Source organism: Sebastes umbrosus, chromosome 24 (assembly GCF_015220745.1).
Source record: "Sebastes umbrosus isolate fSebUmb1 chromosome 24, fSebUmb1.pri, whole genome shotgun sequence".
In the NCBI taxonomy this organism is placed as follows: domain Eukaryota; kingdom Metazoa; phylum Chordata; class Actinopteri; order Perciformes; family Sebastidae; genus Sebastes; species Sebastes umbrosus.
This window is the reverse complement of record NC_051292.1, coordinates 4,077,631-4,095,131: the sequence shown is the minus strand read 5'-3', so window position 1 is coordinate 4,095,131 and position 17,501 is coordinate 4,077,631. Positions and strand designations below refer to the sequence as shown.

Genomic DNA, 17,501 nt, shown 5'->3' with positions numbered 1-17,501 from the left:
TGAAAATCAACAAAAACAATAAAATAAAAATTAATAATAATAACAATGATAATAATACTAATAATTAAATTATCTCCATTATTCCTGTTGCCCTTAAGTAATTAATTAGTAGATTGTGTACTTTCTTAGATGTCTTTCCTAGCAGATTCCCCCATTGTAATATTTCCATCATCTACTCCTGATAGCAGTTCCCTTCTTTCTTTGTCATTATTTTTTTTAATTTTTTTTATTATTATTTGAAAATGACATTATCCATAGTAACAGCAGAAAACATTAAAAACATTTACATACAAAAGAAACACACCAAAAACATAAACAAAAAGCTGTGACAAACATAAAAGGACAACAGAAAGACCAACATAAAAAAAAAACACAATAAAAATAAATAAATAAATAGATAATAATAATAAATTAAGGGCTAGGGTTAGGGCTGTACATGTAATTCATATTCTTCTATTATACTAAGAAGTTTCAATGCATTTTTGTTATTCATGACTTTAAGGGCGTTTATGTAAGAAAGAAACTCAGAATGAAACACATTAAACCTATAGGTTTCACTTTCATGTACTTGGATTTGTGCAAATAAAATTTTCCAAGAATGAGAATGTGGTGCATTTATGTGCCAAACTTCCCAGAACATAACATGTCAAATAACATGTAAAATAACATTAAATAAAATAACATCAAATAACACAACATAAAATAACATAACATGTAAAATAACATAAAATAACATAACATGTAAAATAACATCAAATAAAATAACATCAAATAACATAACATGTAAAATAACATCAAATAAAATAACATAAAATAACATAACATGTAAAATAACATGTAAATAAAATAACGTAACATGTAAAATAACATAACATGTAAAATAACATGTAAAATAACATAACATGTAAAATAACATGTAAATAAAATAACGTAACATGTAAAATAACATAACATGTAAAATAACATGTAAAATAACATAACATGTAAAATAACATGTAAATAAAATAACATAACATGTAAAATAACATGTAAATAAAATAACATAACATGTAAAATAACATGTAAATAAAATAACGTAACATGTAAAATAACATAACATGTAAAATAACATGTAAAATAACATAACATGTAAAATAACATGTAAATAAAATAACATAACATGTAAAATAACATGTAAATAAAATAACGTAACATGTAAAATAACATAACATGTAAAATAACATAACATGTAAAATAACATGTAAATAAAATAACGTAACATGTAAAATAACGTAACATGTAAAATAACATAACATGTAAAATAACATGTAAAATAACATAACAGAGGATGTTATTCTAAGGACAGGCCTATTTTGACACAGATAATTGCCGCGTGATAAATACGTCATCGCGTTGACACAGTGTCGCACACTGATGACTCGTGTTTTGTCGTCTCCTCCCTTCCGCTCCATTGTTCCTGGTTGCTGGTTGTCGGATGTAACAGACTCCGTATGTAACACTGGGATCGCAGATGTTGAGGAATAACTCTGACATAACGTGAGTTTTATAATAATTAATCATCTTATTTCATGTCTGTAGTGTTGTAACGAGAGATTCTGACAGTTTGAGCTCCAGATTGCGACGTTAGCAACAGAGAAGCTGCATCCTCACCCAGCATAGCAACAACATTAACGGTAGCTGATGATAATAACATCATCATAATAATGTTTTTATTATATTAAAGTCATGCCGAACTGGAGAGCAGCTCCTGGGGTTTTACTCGTCTGTACGTTTACTGAGCAGTAGTGATATGTATTAGTATTTTATGTTATTTTATGATATTTTATGTTATTTTAAATGTTGTGTTATTTTATGTTATTTTACGTGTTATTTGACATTTTATGTTATTTTATGTTATTTTACATGTTATGTTATTTTATGTTATTTTACATTTTGTTATTTTACGTGTTATGTTATTTTATGTTATTTAACATGTTATGTTATTTTATGTTATTTTACATGTTATGTTATTTTATGTTATTTTACATTTTGTTATTTTACGTGTTATGTTATTTTATGTTATTTAACATGTTATGTTATTTTATGTTATTTTATGTTATTTTACATGTTATGTTATTTTATGTTATTTTACATTTCATGTTATTTTATGTTATTTTACATTTTGTTATTTTGTTATTTTACGTGTTATGTTATTTTATGTTATTTAACATGTTATGTTATTTTATGTTATTTTACATTTTGTTATTTTATTATTTTACGTGTTATGTTATTTTATGTTATTTAACATGTTATGTTATTTTATGTTATTTTACATGTTATGTTATTTTATGTTATTTTACATTTCATGTTATTTTATGTTATTTTACATTTTGTTATTTTATGTTATTTTACATTTTGTTATTTTACATGTTATGTTATTTTATGTTATTTAACATGTTATGTTATTTTATGTTATTTTACATTTTATGTTATTTTATGTTATTTTACATTTTGTTATTTTACATGTTATGTTATTTTATGTTATTTAACATGTTATGTTATTTTATGTTATTTTACATTTTATGTTATTTTATATTATTTTACATGTTATGTTATTTTATGTTATTTTACATTTTATGTTATTTTATATTATTTTACATGTTATGTTATTTTACATTTTATGTTAATTTATTTTATTATTTTATGTTATTTTACATGTTATGTTATTTTATGTTATTTTACATTTCATGTTATTTTATGTTATTTTATTTTATGTTATTTTACATGTTGTTATTTTATGTTATTTTATGTTATTTTACATGTTGTTATTTTATGTTATTTTATGTTATTTTACATGTTGTTATTTTTTGTTATTTTACGTGTTATGTTATTTTACATGTTATGTTATTTTATTTTATGTTATTTTACATGTTTTGTTATTTTATTTTATGTTATTTTACGCTATTTTACATGTTATGTTATTTTATGTTATTTCACATGTTGTGTTATTTTATTTTATGTTATTTTACATGTTATATTAAAACAGGAGAGTTTAAGGGCAGACCCAAAAATACTTTAGAACCAGGAGTATTTCCATCTGTCATAATATATACACTTTCAACCTGGCAGTCTGATTCCACACAGAAATACAGTAGAGAAGTCTCTGAGACTCTGAGAAGCACACTCAAACTACATTTAAACGGTTTTGTTTTGTCAGTTTCCAACTTTGTGTATTACAGAATATATTTGGTGTTTACCGTGTTGTTCCGATTTCTCCACTTTGAGAAGTTTCTGTCAGATAGTCATCAGCTGTATCTCAAAGATACATACTATATCAATGTATGTATGTATAAAAACACCGCGATTAAATATTTTTATTGATTGAATACCTTAATTACTTAAAAAAAATATATCATTACATCCAACATCATAGCACTACTTTTAGAGGGCACATACACTGAGAGGGGGCATCTCTTTGCAAATGACATAAAATATTGACTGAGTTCATCTTTGCATGTAAAATATTAATTAAAAATAGTGTTTTTGAGAATCGATTCTGTATCACAAAACATAATATTGCAATATTTATGTTGTTGGTGGTGGTTACAAAATGGTACAGTTTTCTTCTTTTGGCAAGTAATGTCTGAAGTCCAGTCAGAGGTTTCTGGTTGGTCATGCAGTCAGAGTCACGTGCTGCTTCCCAGCATGGTATTCAGATACTGACATGTCTACTGCTGCACTTGTTGTAGGTCACTCTGGATGAGAGCATCAGCTGTAAGAAAAGATTAGACGTGAAGGGAGATGAAAAGCTGAAGTAAGCAAGCAGACAGTCCCTCTGGGAACGCTTTGACAGGCTGGTGTTATGTATAAAGCTGCTGTGTTGTCAGTTACTATCAGGGCTGCCATCCTGCGGTTACATTTTACACTTTTTATAATGTGCAATAATCTGTCTCCAACATTAAGTGGCGGTTTCCAGATTGTGGTCTGGGTTTTCGCCAGCTTTTTCAAACCACAGGACATTATGTGTGTGTAAACCACACATCTATCTCCATTAGATTTTTGTGAGTATTTTTTGTTTAACCTTGCCAAAGAGGCCCTGGGACTACAAGCTTGCTATTCAGTTTCCAGTCAAGACCAGGCTGTATCACCAACACTAAGCTGTCTGTGACAGTGTTACTCATGAGATGACTCACAGGCACTTGGTCAAGATCAGCCACAGCATTTTAAATCAGGGAAAAGAAGAAGCTTGCATGGAAAAGATGTTGCTAAGAACACAATTGGTGCAGAATTTCTTTACCCAGCTCATGCTGGTGTCAGTAGCTATTAAAGATGATTAATATATACGATATTTTGTGTATAGAATCGGCCCTTATGTGAATGTGACTATTATCATTCCAATACCAGTGTCATCATTAATGGATCAGTGCAGTCTCTAATGCCAAACAGCACATCTAGACTGGAGCATTGCGTGCATGACATTAATCTCCTTCATGGAGCAAACAGTTTTCAATGTTACGTAAGCAGAGGATGAATGTTGCCCAAGGACTCGTCTTTCCACAGGCATGCCTACTGATACACACAGGCATGTTTGACCGCACAGGTCAGTGATGCTGATGGTACTGGGATTGTAAAGGATTGTAGCATGTATGAACCTGCACAGTGTCCTTTTAGTAAAGTAGATATCATTAGTTGATGTACCACAACAGCACAATAACACACCTCTCTATCTAATTAAAGGATGGGTCCATTATTAGTTTTTTTTACCTTTTTCTTTAGCTTTTTATATCATTCTGTAGTTCTAAACATTCAAATTGTTTTAGCGTCAAAATGCTATGCAGTACATTGATATTTTCCCAAAAAAGCAACGTACTGCTGTGGACGCCACGTTAGTTTGGATCCAAAAGTCACACAATAACACAAACAAACTAACCAATCGAAGCAGAAGTAGACCAGCAACTCCCGTGTTTTGTGAGGTAAAATTACTGTTTTTGTGAATGGAGTCTGGTGGCTTTGAAGACAGCGATATAACGGTTTTAGTTCCCCGTCGGAAAGGGCTATCTGATGGCGAGGTAATGCGGTGAAAATATTCTAAATATAACATACACTGATATTGAAAATGCTATCAAATAGCATTATGGGAAGTGTAGGATCCAGCTGTTTGAGGCATTACTCATACTAACAGGGTAAAAAGTCAGGATACCTTGGCCTCTGCTGCTTCAATTTTGGCTGTTCTTTTTTAAATCCGTCTCTCACAAGCTTCCCAACTTAATGAAGTGCGATACTACATTTCTGGAGTTGTACTGTAATTAAGTCTTCCAGCAGCTATTTGGAATAGAAGAAATGTGTGAGTAAATATACGAACGGACAAAACGGAGACCAAAACAGTAACATACTGTACAGAAGCACGTGTTCACAGCTGGTATCTCATTTTCCCAATTGTCTACTGGCAGCTCATCCCTCTAAGAGGGTGCATCCTGTCTCATTTCGTCAGTCATCCCTTTAAGCCCTGGAGCAGTCCCCATAGAGATAGTCAACAGGATGTGGGAGGGCCATGTCTCACCCCTTGGTCCTCCCTTAAAACATGTGGCACATAGAAGGAAATTTATAGCAGCTGGTCTGCTTGTACTAATAAATGTCCTACGTCTTGATGAGTGACTCTTTATGCATCTCTTCGTCAGACAGACGGAAGAGAGTGTAGCTTCTTGAGATTTTAAGGCTTGACCGATGTAATTTAAATGGTTGTATTGGCACCTAACATCTGTCAAACACTAAAGAAGATGCCAGACAATCAGCAGTTATCATGTCCAGCAGCAAATACTGTGGGAGGAATGAACATCTTTAACCACTAAACTGATTTTATTACATTTTGCTGGCTCTATTTGGCTTGTAAACGTGAGCAAAGTGTGGCATTTTTTTAATATGTCCATATTTGGGATCTTCATCTTTCTTTAACGTCAAACACTTCTCTCCTCAGGTAAAGGTGTGCGCGGGCACCCCCGCCATCAGTGCAAGAACAGGATGTGATGTCACAGCGATAGCACGGCTCCCGTATTCTGTCTGGCTTTGTGTTTACGAGCGGGGAGACCCCTCCTCCTGCTCCAAGCATGTTTGAAGTCAAACCCCGGGCGGTGGAGAAGAAGGAGTCGAGCACCGAGACAGGTAGGGTGTCAAATCAATATTATATTAATAGTATTATTATTAGGGCTGACAATCAATTTAAATAATTAATCGCAATTAATTAATTGCACATTTTTTATATGTTCAAATGCATAAAGTAATTATTACATATTATCAGTGAAATATCTGCAGTATGCCAGCTGTAAGATTTGTGTACATTTTCAATTTTGCTCTGCCAATGTCACACTTCCCTTAAGTACAGTATGTCTTTGGGCTTGATGCTATAGTTAGCCCCATCTGTCCCAGTAAACCACATATTTGCTCGAGTGGAAGGACATTAGCTTGTACGGCGCCTGAGCCAAGAACACACACACACACACACACACACACACACACACACACACACATATTCAAATGCTTCATCAGCCCACACTCGCCCTCAAAACACACATTCACTGCAGTCTGACTTCATCTCACCATGCAGAGCTGCACCGTTTTACCAAATAAAAGCATTCATTATATTTTCATTGTGATGCATGATAACATGGTAAAGCCTTGATTTGTTTCCAATGTAATGCATCGCCATTATTACAGTAATACAGCTGATAGTGGCCTCCAATAATAATAACCATGCACTTCCTACAATCTGTTAAAGAGGACCTGTTTGTACTTTTTCCCCCTTTCCTTTTTGGACATTTTACAGTGCAGGAGATCATTTATTTAATCTCAAACACGTGATATTTTATCTGTTTTATAACCCACAGATGAGGGGCTGGGTAGCAGCGGGAAGCGGTACGGCTCGCAGGGCTCCGGTTCGGCCGACTCCGGCTCCGTCTACCTGTCTGACAGCCAGGACTGGGCGATCTCCCCGAGCTGCTCTCCAGACGAATGTCCCCCCAGCCAGCACAGCGCCATCTCCCCCATGCTGGCCGAGGAGACCTTCCGCTACATGAGTGAGTGCAGTTAGATTTCTCGGGCATCAGTGAGCAGATGGTGTGTTTGTGTGTCTCAGTGCATTAGACACGTGGGGGGATTCATTTTATACAGCGCACGTCCTCTTCAGTTAGAATCACAGGGGATTTAGCGTGGATATTATTTGGCACATCATTGTCTTTGCCTGTGTGTAGCAGACAGCTCTGACAGTGTGTGAGTGAGAGAGGAATCCAGTGATCCAGCCAGAGTTAAGTGTAGCTCAGAGTCACGAGACAGACAGAGTGTGATGACGAGGGCAGGAGGGGGGTTTGATAGAGGATGAAGACAGACAGGACGCTAGAGAGAGGAGTTGGACAATGCCGGTTTTAAACATCCACAATGAGGAGGTTTACGATAACTTCGCTGAGGAAGGTGAGTGCAGACGTTAGCGTGGTGCTCGGTATGAATGTGTGTGACCGAGAGAGAGTCTGCAAGGTCAGGCAGAACGTGACAGGGTGGAGGGGAAAGTGTGTGTATACACTGTGGGTGTGTGTGTTCCTTGAAATACAGGAAGTGGGCAAGTCTGAATGAATGCTCGCGTGTTTACATTCAAACAAGTTGTGGTATGCTGCAGCTGGAGCAGCGTTGACAGTTAAACAGATGCGACTTCCTCTCTATGTTTTTCTCATGCGTGCACAATTTGCAATACATACTGTACTTCCTCTCTGGGAACAGTTGTATAAACTTAGTTTAGGACTAGTCTTGGCCTTAGCTTTGTTGCTATAGCAACAACAATCTGTTAGAAGGTCACTTAGCTAACTATTTCAACTGTTTATCCATGACGTTATCTAAGTCAGTCTTCCATTAGTCACTCATAGGGAAGCTTTATGCAACAGATACATTTAAGTGTCTATACCAAGTCTGACTCAAAGTTATATTTAAGACAAAGACTAGGTCTATTTTTATGCAACTGGTCCCAGAAGATTGCAGTGTAACATGGTAGATGCCGGATGCTTGTGTTTACATGATATTATTGTATAGTGTAGGTGTTTAGGTGGTGTTTATATGTGTTTGTTAATTGCACGTGTGAGAGGAAGGGTACAGTAAGGGAAGTCTCGGTTTCATATTACTGCTCGGTCGAACGTTTGCTCCACTTCTGCGGTGTAAAATCAAACGCAGCCTATTAATAGCGCCTGATGCACTTGAACAGGCAAGGCATGCTAATATTAAAGTGCCCCCTGGTTGTCCTGAAGCAATATGAAGAAATGTGTGTGGTTCTGGCGTATTTAGACAATGCTGACAATGTTTATACAGCCTGAATATTTCAATACTTCATGATGGTACAAGTATCAAGTATCCTGTTTTTGTGTCTTGTTGTGAAATCTGAAGACGGAGCTGTCTGACTTGGAAAAAATGCTGTTTGAGCCGCAGAAACTTTACACAACTCTATTTTAATGTTTGTCTCTAACTTTCACATTCGGTTGAGCAAAACCGTCCTCTCCAAAACTGGATCCTGCACATTTAAATTAGCATTTTTACCCCGTGGAATTGATACTTTTTTGTGTTTAACAATTATTTCTTACACTACGCTTTTCAAATTTGTCAGATAAACGAATGTTGGACCTGCAGCTTAGAGTTTATTAGGGTCAAAGGTTCCTTAAGAGGTCGTTGCACTGTTTGTGATTATGCCAGCAGTACAAGAACCAATATTAAAATAAAAGTACTAACTTTGTCACTCATTGGACTTTGCAGTTATGTAGTTTATTGCGGCCAGAGTTCAGTCACTGTCTCCTATAAGTAAAAACAATACTCTTCCCAGTAGGTAAATGTGTGTGCGAGAGACACTATGCATCAAATGTACAGTAACATGAGAGATTATGTGCATTGTGTGTGTGTGCACAGTATCTGTCTTCCTGTGTGTAACAAAGACGGCTGGAGGTTATTTTTAACCGTTGGTTGTTGGAGCGGAGTGCAGTGTCCAGATCCAGAGGTCACTGTGGGCCTCAGATTACTGGATGACACAGCTGCTTCACTTGAAGCTTTTCTAGCTCTGCTTATTGCATTTAATTCCTGCTGAACTGTAGATTGCTTCACTATACTGAATGTACAGAGAGGAGAGAGACGTCGAGCGTCAAAGATGTGCAATGTTGTATGATGAAAAATAAAGTTTTCTAGGTGTGTGATCGACGCAGCAAAGAAAATATTAAAAAAGTAGTTTTGTTAGGCCAGTGGGGCAACATTTAGTTGTTAAATATATTTAGTAAAAGGCAATGTTTCAATAGAGTTGCCACTTGTCTTTAAACAGGTGGAAGGGCGAGCGGTGCAGAGCTGGTGACAACCACTCAGGTGCTAAAAGTGGAACAAACTAATTGATGTGTAGACTCTCAACAAACTAATGTTCTAAATGAAGTTGATTTATCGAAGCTTCAGCTTTCACCCTCAGCTTCTTACTTCCTTTCCTCCTGTCTTTCTGTCCCGTTCATCTTTAAAACAACCTTCTGATCTTCCCCTTCCTTTCTCTCTCCTTTCTCTCTCACTAGCGTATCTTGCTTTGGAGCCCTCTTCTTATTCCCACCCCGGCTCTCAGAGCCTCTCCAAAGGTATCTTTCTCTCTCTATCTGCCTGTTCTGCTCCGCAACTTCTTCATTTAGCTCCGGTGTGAGTGAGAGGGGCTCCGGTCCACAATGTGGCTCCGACAGCTGCACCTCCACTTGGATCTGGAGCCAGTCCAGATCCACAGACCTGGAGCCCCTCTCGGCTTTTTGCATGTAGATGACAGCAGACATGCGTAGTATTGGTCTGCTGTCTGCCACTGTAGTCAGCTTCATAGTACTGTAGCACTGCAAAGTGTGTGTGTGTGTGTGCAGTCTCTTTTATTATGGAGGCCTTAACCTGCCAAAATAAAAAAATTAGTAATTAAATGACTTAATAATTATGCCATTAAATGAACCAAAAATAATATAAAAAATAAATGTAGCTATTAATTAATTGATAAAATGTGACATAAATTGATATTTCTGTTTTAATTAGCTTCTTTATTTCTTTGTATCACTTCCCCTATCTACTCTTCTTTTTAATTTTCCCTTTTATGAATTTATTAAAATGTTGTATGTTTTTTTATGTATTTATTTATTTATTTTTATTAAATAAATACATACAACTTAATAATGAATAAATTAATGTAAAAATAAATGCAAAAATAAATAAATAAAAGGGAAAATTAAATTGAAGAGTAGATAGATCGTGTGGGAAGTAATACAAAGATAAATAAAGAAGAAAAGTTAAACAGAAATATTACTGATTTTTAAATGTATTTATTCATTATTAAGTTGTATTTATTTAATAAAAAACTAATAAATGCATAAATAAATACATGCATGAATAAATACATTGACAAAATCAATTTAAAATAAATAAAAAAATAAATGCAAATATAAATGCATGTTAAAAGTTAAGAAAATTAAATAAATTCCATAGATAGATGGAAGAAAATGCAAACAGAAATATCAATTTATGTCACATTTTATCAATTAATTAATGCATACATTTATTTTTTATATTATTTTTGCCTCATTTAATGGCATATTTATTTATTTATTTTTTATTTGGGCAGGTTCCGTCCTGCATACTTCATGTCTGTATAGTGCTGTCGTGGCTTCATTACATTCAGACCACCAGCAACCACTTAGCCATGTTGTGGAGCTATTTCATCAGATGGCACCGGTAGTGTTTCAGTAATATGGGTGACCTATATTGTAACCACACTAGTTCATGATTGGCTGTTACAGTAAAGATTGTTGAGGAAGTGGCTGCTTGTGGTCAGAACATTTTATTAGGTAGTAAGTAAAGTGGAAGGATACGGTGGTTTCATCTAAATCTTTGCATGCCACGGTGTTCATAATAAACTGCATGTGTGTGTCTCCTAAAATTAAAAATGCTCTTTTCTGGCCAGTCCTCAGTGGCGACCGCGTGGAGCAGATGACCAAGACTTACAATGACATCGAAGTGGTCTCACACCTTTTGGCGGAGGTAGGTGTCCCCCCCTCGCTTGTTTATTTAGTTTTGTATTAAAAAGCAGCATGTAATTGGTTGTTGCTCTTATTGGACAGCGGGACAGGGACTTGGAGCTGGCGGCTCGGATCGGACAGTCACTCCTACAGAGGAACCACCTGCTGCAGGAACGCAACGAGGCCTTGGAGGAGCAGCTGGCGCAGGCCCTGGACCAGGTAGCTCACACATGCTAGTTTGTTATTATTGAGGATGGCACTTTTAAGTTTTTTCATCCTATTTCTTTAAAAATTATAGGAAAACGTATAGTGGTTTGTCTCTCTGAACCTCTAAGAATATCAGGAATCAGATCACACAGTAATCACTCTACACAAACCTCTAACTCGTTGTCCAGGTTCACCAGGTGGAGCACGATCTCAGCAAGAAGGACGAGCTGCTGCGGATGGTGGCCAGCGCCTCGGAGGAGAGCGAGACCGACTCCAGCGTGTCCACGCCGCTGCGGCAGACTCGGCCGCCGGGGGGAACCACCGCCGCCGCAGCGCTCAGCCAGCTGGAGTCTCTGCAGGGCAAGCTGCAGGACCTGGAGGAGGAGAACCTGTCCCTGAGGTCTGAGGTACGAGAAGTGAAAGGGGAAGCTTTAAATCATAGACCACATTTTGAGAAGTTAGTTGACAGCAGAATTAATAAGTGAATTATATGATTATGGAAGTTCTTACTGGTTCCTCTCAACGTCTCCACTCCAGGCGTGTCAACTGAAGACCGACACCATCACCTACGAGGAGAAGGAGCAGCAGCTAGTGATCGACTGTGTCAAAGAGCTCCGTGAGTGAGATGCACATCTACACTGAAAGGAAGCAGTCTGGTGTCTGGAGGGCTGATTTTAATCTTGGTCCGTGTGTGTGTGTGTTGGTTCCAGGTGAGTCCAACAGCCAGATGGTGTCTCTGACGGACGAACTGTCCCAGAAGAACGAGGAGCTGCTCCGACACCAGGAGGAGATCGCTCAGCTGCTCTCCCAGATAGTAGAGCTGCAGCACCGCATCAAGGAGGTGAGGAGACCGAACTGCTGTTACAGATTACGTACTGTAGGCACCAGAGGTGGGAGTTGTCAGACTGGAGTCTTGACTTGGGACTTGCCGTGGGACTTGGGGGTCTTGACTTGAAACTTGCCGTGGGTCTTGGTGTTCTTGACTTGGGACTTGGGGGTCTTGACTTGGGATTTTGACATGGGTCTTGGATGTCTTGACTTGGAATTTGGTGGTCTTAACTGGGGACTTGACGTTGGGCTTGGGGGTCTTGACTTGGGACTTGACGTGGAACTTGGGGTCTTTGACGTGGGACTTGTTAGGTCTTGACTTGGGGTTGAGATGGGTCTTGGTGGTCTTGACTTGGGACTTGACTTGGAACTTGACGTGGGACTTAGCGGTCTTGACTCTGGACTTGTGTATCTGTGTTTAAATGCTTGCTATATGTTGTTTTGTTTTTACACAGCTGGCTCTGGAGAAAGAGGAGCTGAGGATCCACCTGCAGGCGTCTAAAGACGCTCAGAAACAGCTCACAGCTGAGGTACAGTCTCACACACCAGCAGGACGTTTTCTCTCCGATCATGTTCATGTATGAAAGGACTCCTGAACTGGACCAGTTTTACTTTAACTGACCACAGAAAACACTAAACCAGATGTTGACACTGTTTTCGCATGTTTGCAGCACTAACCCAGATTAACAAAATACAGTGATTCTTTGATTGACTAGAATAAATAAATAACTAAATTTAATTTGTATAGTTTAAGCACTTCATTTAAATAGGGTTAAAAATCACATTATTTTTAAATTAATCTTTTAATTAGTAATTATGTTAATTTTGTAAATCCATTAATAGGTTTAGAAATGTATTTAAGACAATTTAGTTGACAAATTAAATAACACATTTACAGTCAGAATGCATGCCTAATTTAAATATCTATTAAAGTGCTTAATTAATTGCTGCATACAGAAACAAAGTCATTTGTATAACCGCTGCTGGTGTGTGCGTGTGTGTTGCAGCTGGACGATATGGCGGACAGGAATGCGGAGTGTGTAGAGATGCTCCATGAATCCCAGGAGGAGATGAGGGACCTTCGTAATAAGAACACTCCCTCTGCTGGGATGAGACGGCAATTTTCCTACGGCCTCTACCCCATGGTGAGAGAAACACTCAACACAACACGATGGTTAAATTAAAGGTATAAAATGCACCTAGAAAACTCCACAGAGTGCACCTTTAATATTGTGTGTTTATATACAGGACTCCCTGGCAGCGGAGATCGAGTGCACCATGAGGAGAGAGCTGAGTGTAGAGGAGGAGACCGCCTCCGTGGACCAAAGGTCAGACACCCAAACGTAATGAAAAACACTGAGACAGTCCTCAGGCTGAGACTGGGTCGATTTTCTCTTAAATACCACTTCCTATCACAGACTCGTTGGGTGGATTTAGTGAGTGTGCCGGTGATATATTGAGTCCTCTTTATACGCCTTCACATAAATCCTAACTGTTTTTATTGGACACTTCAAGCTCTTTGTCCCGTAGTCCACATTTATCTCCATCGCTGGTCTTTTTGGACAGATTCTAATTAACCTCAAGGACATAACGGCTGCTTTCACTAACCTCTGGTTCTCTAGTCTACAGTATCGTGTCAACGTTGTCTTTGAGGACTTGACGTGGGACTTGATGTGGGCTTTGGTGGTCTTGACATGGGACTTGACGTCGGACTTGCTGCTCTTGACTTGGGACTTGATTTGGGCTTTGGTGGTCTTGACTTGGGACTTGACGTGGGACTTAAGGGTCTTGATTTTGGTTGATCCTGACATGGGACTTGGTGGTCTTGACATGGGACTTAGTGGTCTTGGGACTTCGTGGAATTAATGTGGGACTTGGTGGTCTTGACTTTGGTTGGTCTTGACTTGGGACTTGACTGGGACTTGGTGGTCTTGACTTTGGTTGATCCTGACTTTGGTTGGTCTTGACTTGGGACTTGATGTGGGACTTGGTGGACTTGATGTGGGACTTGGTGGTCTTGACATGGGACTTAGTGGTCTTGGGACTTTGTGGACTTAATGTGGGACTTGGTGGACTTGACTTTGGTTGGTCTTGACTTGGGATTTCACATGGAACTTAGTGGTCATGGGACTTGGTGGTCTTGACTTGGGAGTCTTGACGTGGGACTTGGTGGTCTTGACTTGGGACTTGATAGTCTTGACGTGGGACTTGGGAGTCTTGACTTGGGGCTTGACGTGGGACTTGATGTTCTTGACGTGGGAGTCTTGACTTGGGACTTGATAGTCTTGACGTGGGATTTGATGGTCTTGACTTGGGGCTTGACATGGGACTTGACAATACTTGGACCTCGCTGACCTCTGACCTCTTCTCCCTGCAGAGCATCCCAGAAGCGAGTCTTCCAAACCGTCCGCTCCATCAACGCCTCGGCGTCGCGTCCCGCTTCGGCGACCCCTCCTATCCCCGGCTCAGGACAGAGCTCTCTGGTGATGACCTCGCAGCCCTTCCAGTCCACTCAGGGGTACGTTACCAACGTTCCCGTCTTGCGTTTGAACTCGAGGATGACGTTTGTTGCCGTTCAGCTCAATAAATGTGTTCGTCTTTGCAGGGAGGAGGTGCGAATAGGCCAGCCCGGCTGTCCGGGAGGAAACGACCTCACCAGGGCCCTCCACCGGCTGTCGCTGCGACGACAGAACTTCCTGTGCGAGCGTCAGTTCTTCAAGGCGGAGCGCGAGAAGAAGCTGCAGGCCATGGCGGGGGCGGAGGGGGACGGAGAGAGCAGCGGCTGCGGCTCGCCGATGGGCAGCGTTATGTCGTCGTTCTCCAACCTGTCGGAGCTCTCCTTCGGCTCCAGCGTCTTCAGGACCTTCCTGCCTGAGAAGCTTCAGATCGTCAAGCCCATGGAAGGTAAGAAAACCAGCAAATATTCACATTTTACAAGCCGGTACCCGTGACGTTTTAGTCATTCTTGCTTAAAAATATTTTTTATTGATGCATCAACATTTCTCTCTCAGGCTCGCTGACGCTCCATCACTGGCAGCAGCTGGCCCAACCACACCTGGCCACCATCCTGGACCCCCACCCTGGGGTGGTGACCAAAGGGTTCTGCCCACTGGTTCAGGACGCCGTCTACCGCATGTCCGACATGGAGGAGGACGAGGAGGAAGATCACATAGGCGTCCTGGAGAAGGGGGCGGCGGAGCGCGGTAAGGAAGAGGACGAGGAGGAGGAAGAGGAAGGCGGGATCACCTTCAAGGTGCGCTTTTCGTCTACGCCGGAGGAGAGGAAAGACAAGAAGCGTTTGTTGTCACCTCTCCCTGGCACGCCTCTCTCTCCCGCCCTGCCGGCATCACCCGGGACACCCGCCACTTCCTCCTCGGTCAGAGCAGACCTCTGTCTGACCCCCGCAGCACCCCGACATGTCACTGACAAATCCAGCCTATCATCTCTGCCCATTCCAGGAGCCTGCACGACAGTGGTCCAATCACAAAGTCAATATTGCATCTCCACAACAACAACAACAACAACAACAACAACAACATCTTCTTCTGGTAATTTTTAAGATATTACTGCTCATTGTTGCCATTATGAGTAAATTTTTCCTCATTACCTGATTTGTTGTGTGTTCAGTCCAAAATCCAGGGAAGTGTCAGAGCTCCACCTTCTCCACCTACACCTTCACGACCTGCAGCATCCTGCACCCCAGCGACATCACACATGTCACCTCAAGGTAAGTCCTCTCTAAAGGGTCAAATGGGACAATTATGAGAAAGAATAATGACATCCTACAAAGGGTATGTTTCTTTTCTCACCTTGTGTCTGTCCATGTTTTTCAGTTGTCAGTCGTCCCTCATGGCCAACACACCCAGCTCCATGAGGACAGGTCCTAGCACCCCTTTGACTCCTTGCAGACTGAGTCTGGGTGACTCCTTCCCCCCTCGACGCCCCCCTGTGCCCACCAGAGGGCTGGCCAAGCTGGTTCTTGAGAGGGGCATTTCCGCACAAGTCTCAACTGACACCCCACCTCCGTCCCCGAAACCCGCACCCCGGCAGCCCCTCTTCTGCCTCCTCCCGAGCACACCCCCTAACTCCCCCTCCCACTCACCCGCTCCCTCCCCGGTGCCCCCGGTGCCCCCGGAGTCCCGCCACTACCCCGCTGACAATTTCCTCGCCTCGCGGCCGGCGGAGCTCTTTCTCCAGGACGTTTACGGGTTGAATCTGGGCCGCGCCCCACATCCTGACCTACCAAGCCCTTCCCAGGGACATCCAACCCTTGTCCTGTCCCCTAAATCAGGCCGAGCCAGGCCCGACCTCGGCCTGGTGGAGAGGCTACGGCGGTTGGGATTCACCAAGGTGCTCCAGGGTGCGGCGTCAGAGGCGTCGGCACCACACCAGGATTCTGCTACTTTTGTGTCAGCAAGTGGAGGAAGCCTTTTGGACGGCCTTAGGCGCAACCAGAGCCTCCCGGCCATGATCGGTGCCCGAGCGGGAAAGTCAGCCGGTAAACCGACACCTCGTCCTCACCCCACCTCACTTGCCCTCCCCCCAACACCCTGGGGAAACCCCAAAGAACGACGCCGGCATCTTGCCTCTGTCTCCCATGTCCCGTCAACGTCAACCAAACGCTGAGGGGGAAAAGGTGGATGGACCTCTCCAGAACATGAACCCCTCCATCCTCTTCTTCCTCCCCTCATCTCTCCTCCTCTCTGCCTTTGGAGAGAGGAGTCAGGGACAGTCCCTCCTTTTTATGACTTAATTTTAAAGCACAATTTGAATTAAAACTGACTGTTTTTAGCTATACCGCAGTGTCTATGTGTGTAGATGTTTGCCATGATGCTAGTTACGGGGCCTTAGCTCGCCTCCGACTGGGCTCTTCAGCTCTGGATACCTTCTCAGTCATTAATTAGGTTCTGTAGTTTTCCCGCGAGGCTCTGGATGTTCAGGTAGAGGAGGGAAGGAAAGGTAACATGTAAGTGGTCGAAGGTTTGTGGATGTGGATTAGAAAAGAATGAGTTAAGTTAAAGGTAGAAAAAGGAAAGGGGAAGGTGGTCTTTATTCATGTCAGAAGGGAAAGTAAGTGAAAAGTGGCTGAGCATCCAGTCTTGCTATTCCAAGGGCTTGTTCTGTAGTGGGTCGGAATAAATTAGTCTGTAATAAAATAGTAACCATGCCCAAATACAGTGAATGGTTTAAGGTCAACTCCAAATAAAAAGAGAAGGGACTCAACAAGCTGTCATTACTTGAGGACTTTTAAGTGCTAGCTGGTTTAATAGCATACTGCCGGGCTAATCTCCTTGTCAGACCATGCCATTAACATGCCAGCATTAATCTTATAATGATTTTACAATGTTGCACGGATGTCTGGTGACCGTCCATGTGCCGCGCCCCTGTTCCCGCCTCTTGTAAGCGTCTGCATGGCACGTCAAAGGCAACCTTGCCTGCGGTCGAGTCTAG

General features: G+C 40.8%; 1 protein-coding gene across 5 annotated transcripts; it reads left to right on the top strand.

Moving 5' to 3' along the window:
* The first annotated feature begins 1,406 nt into the window (after positions 1-1,406).
* On the top strand, positions 1,407-17,273 carry trak2 (trafficking protein, kinesin binding 2). Of its 5 annotated transcripts, XM_037761658.1 has the most exons (17): positions 1,407-1,536; positions 5,954-6,138; positions 6,861-7,049; positions 9,549-9,608; positions 10,961-11,037; positions 11,118-11,234; positions 11,411-11,629; positions 11,760-11,838; positions 11,933-12,063; positions 12,506-12,580; positions 13,058-13,195; positions 13,299-13,378; positions 14,428-14,568; positions 14,656-14,954; positions 15,062-15,598; positions 15,678-15,777; positions 15,884-17,273. In XM_037761658.1, the coding sequence occupies exons 2-17, from the start codon at positions 6,084-6,086 to the stop codon at positions 16,674-16,676; spliced, it is 3,090 nt and encodes a 1,029-aa protein (XP_037617586.1). In that variant the 5' UTR covers positions 1,407-1,536; positions 5,954-6,083; the 3' UTR covers positions 16,677-17,273. The 5 variants fall into 5 exon arrangements, with proteins under 5 accessions (XP_037617586.1, XP_037617585.1, XP_037617587.1 ...); XM_037761659.1 differs by lacking the exons at positions 1,407-1,536; positions 5,954-6,138 and adding an exon at positions 9,314-9,354 and having other exon boundaries at positions 6,862-7,049; XM_037761657.1 differs by lacking the exon at positions 9,549-9,608 and having other exon boundaries at positions 14,428-14,954.
* The last annotated feature ends 228 nt before the right edge of the window (positions 17,274-17,501 follow it).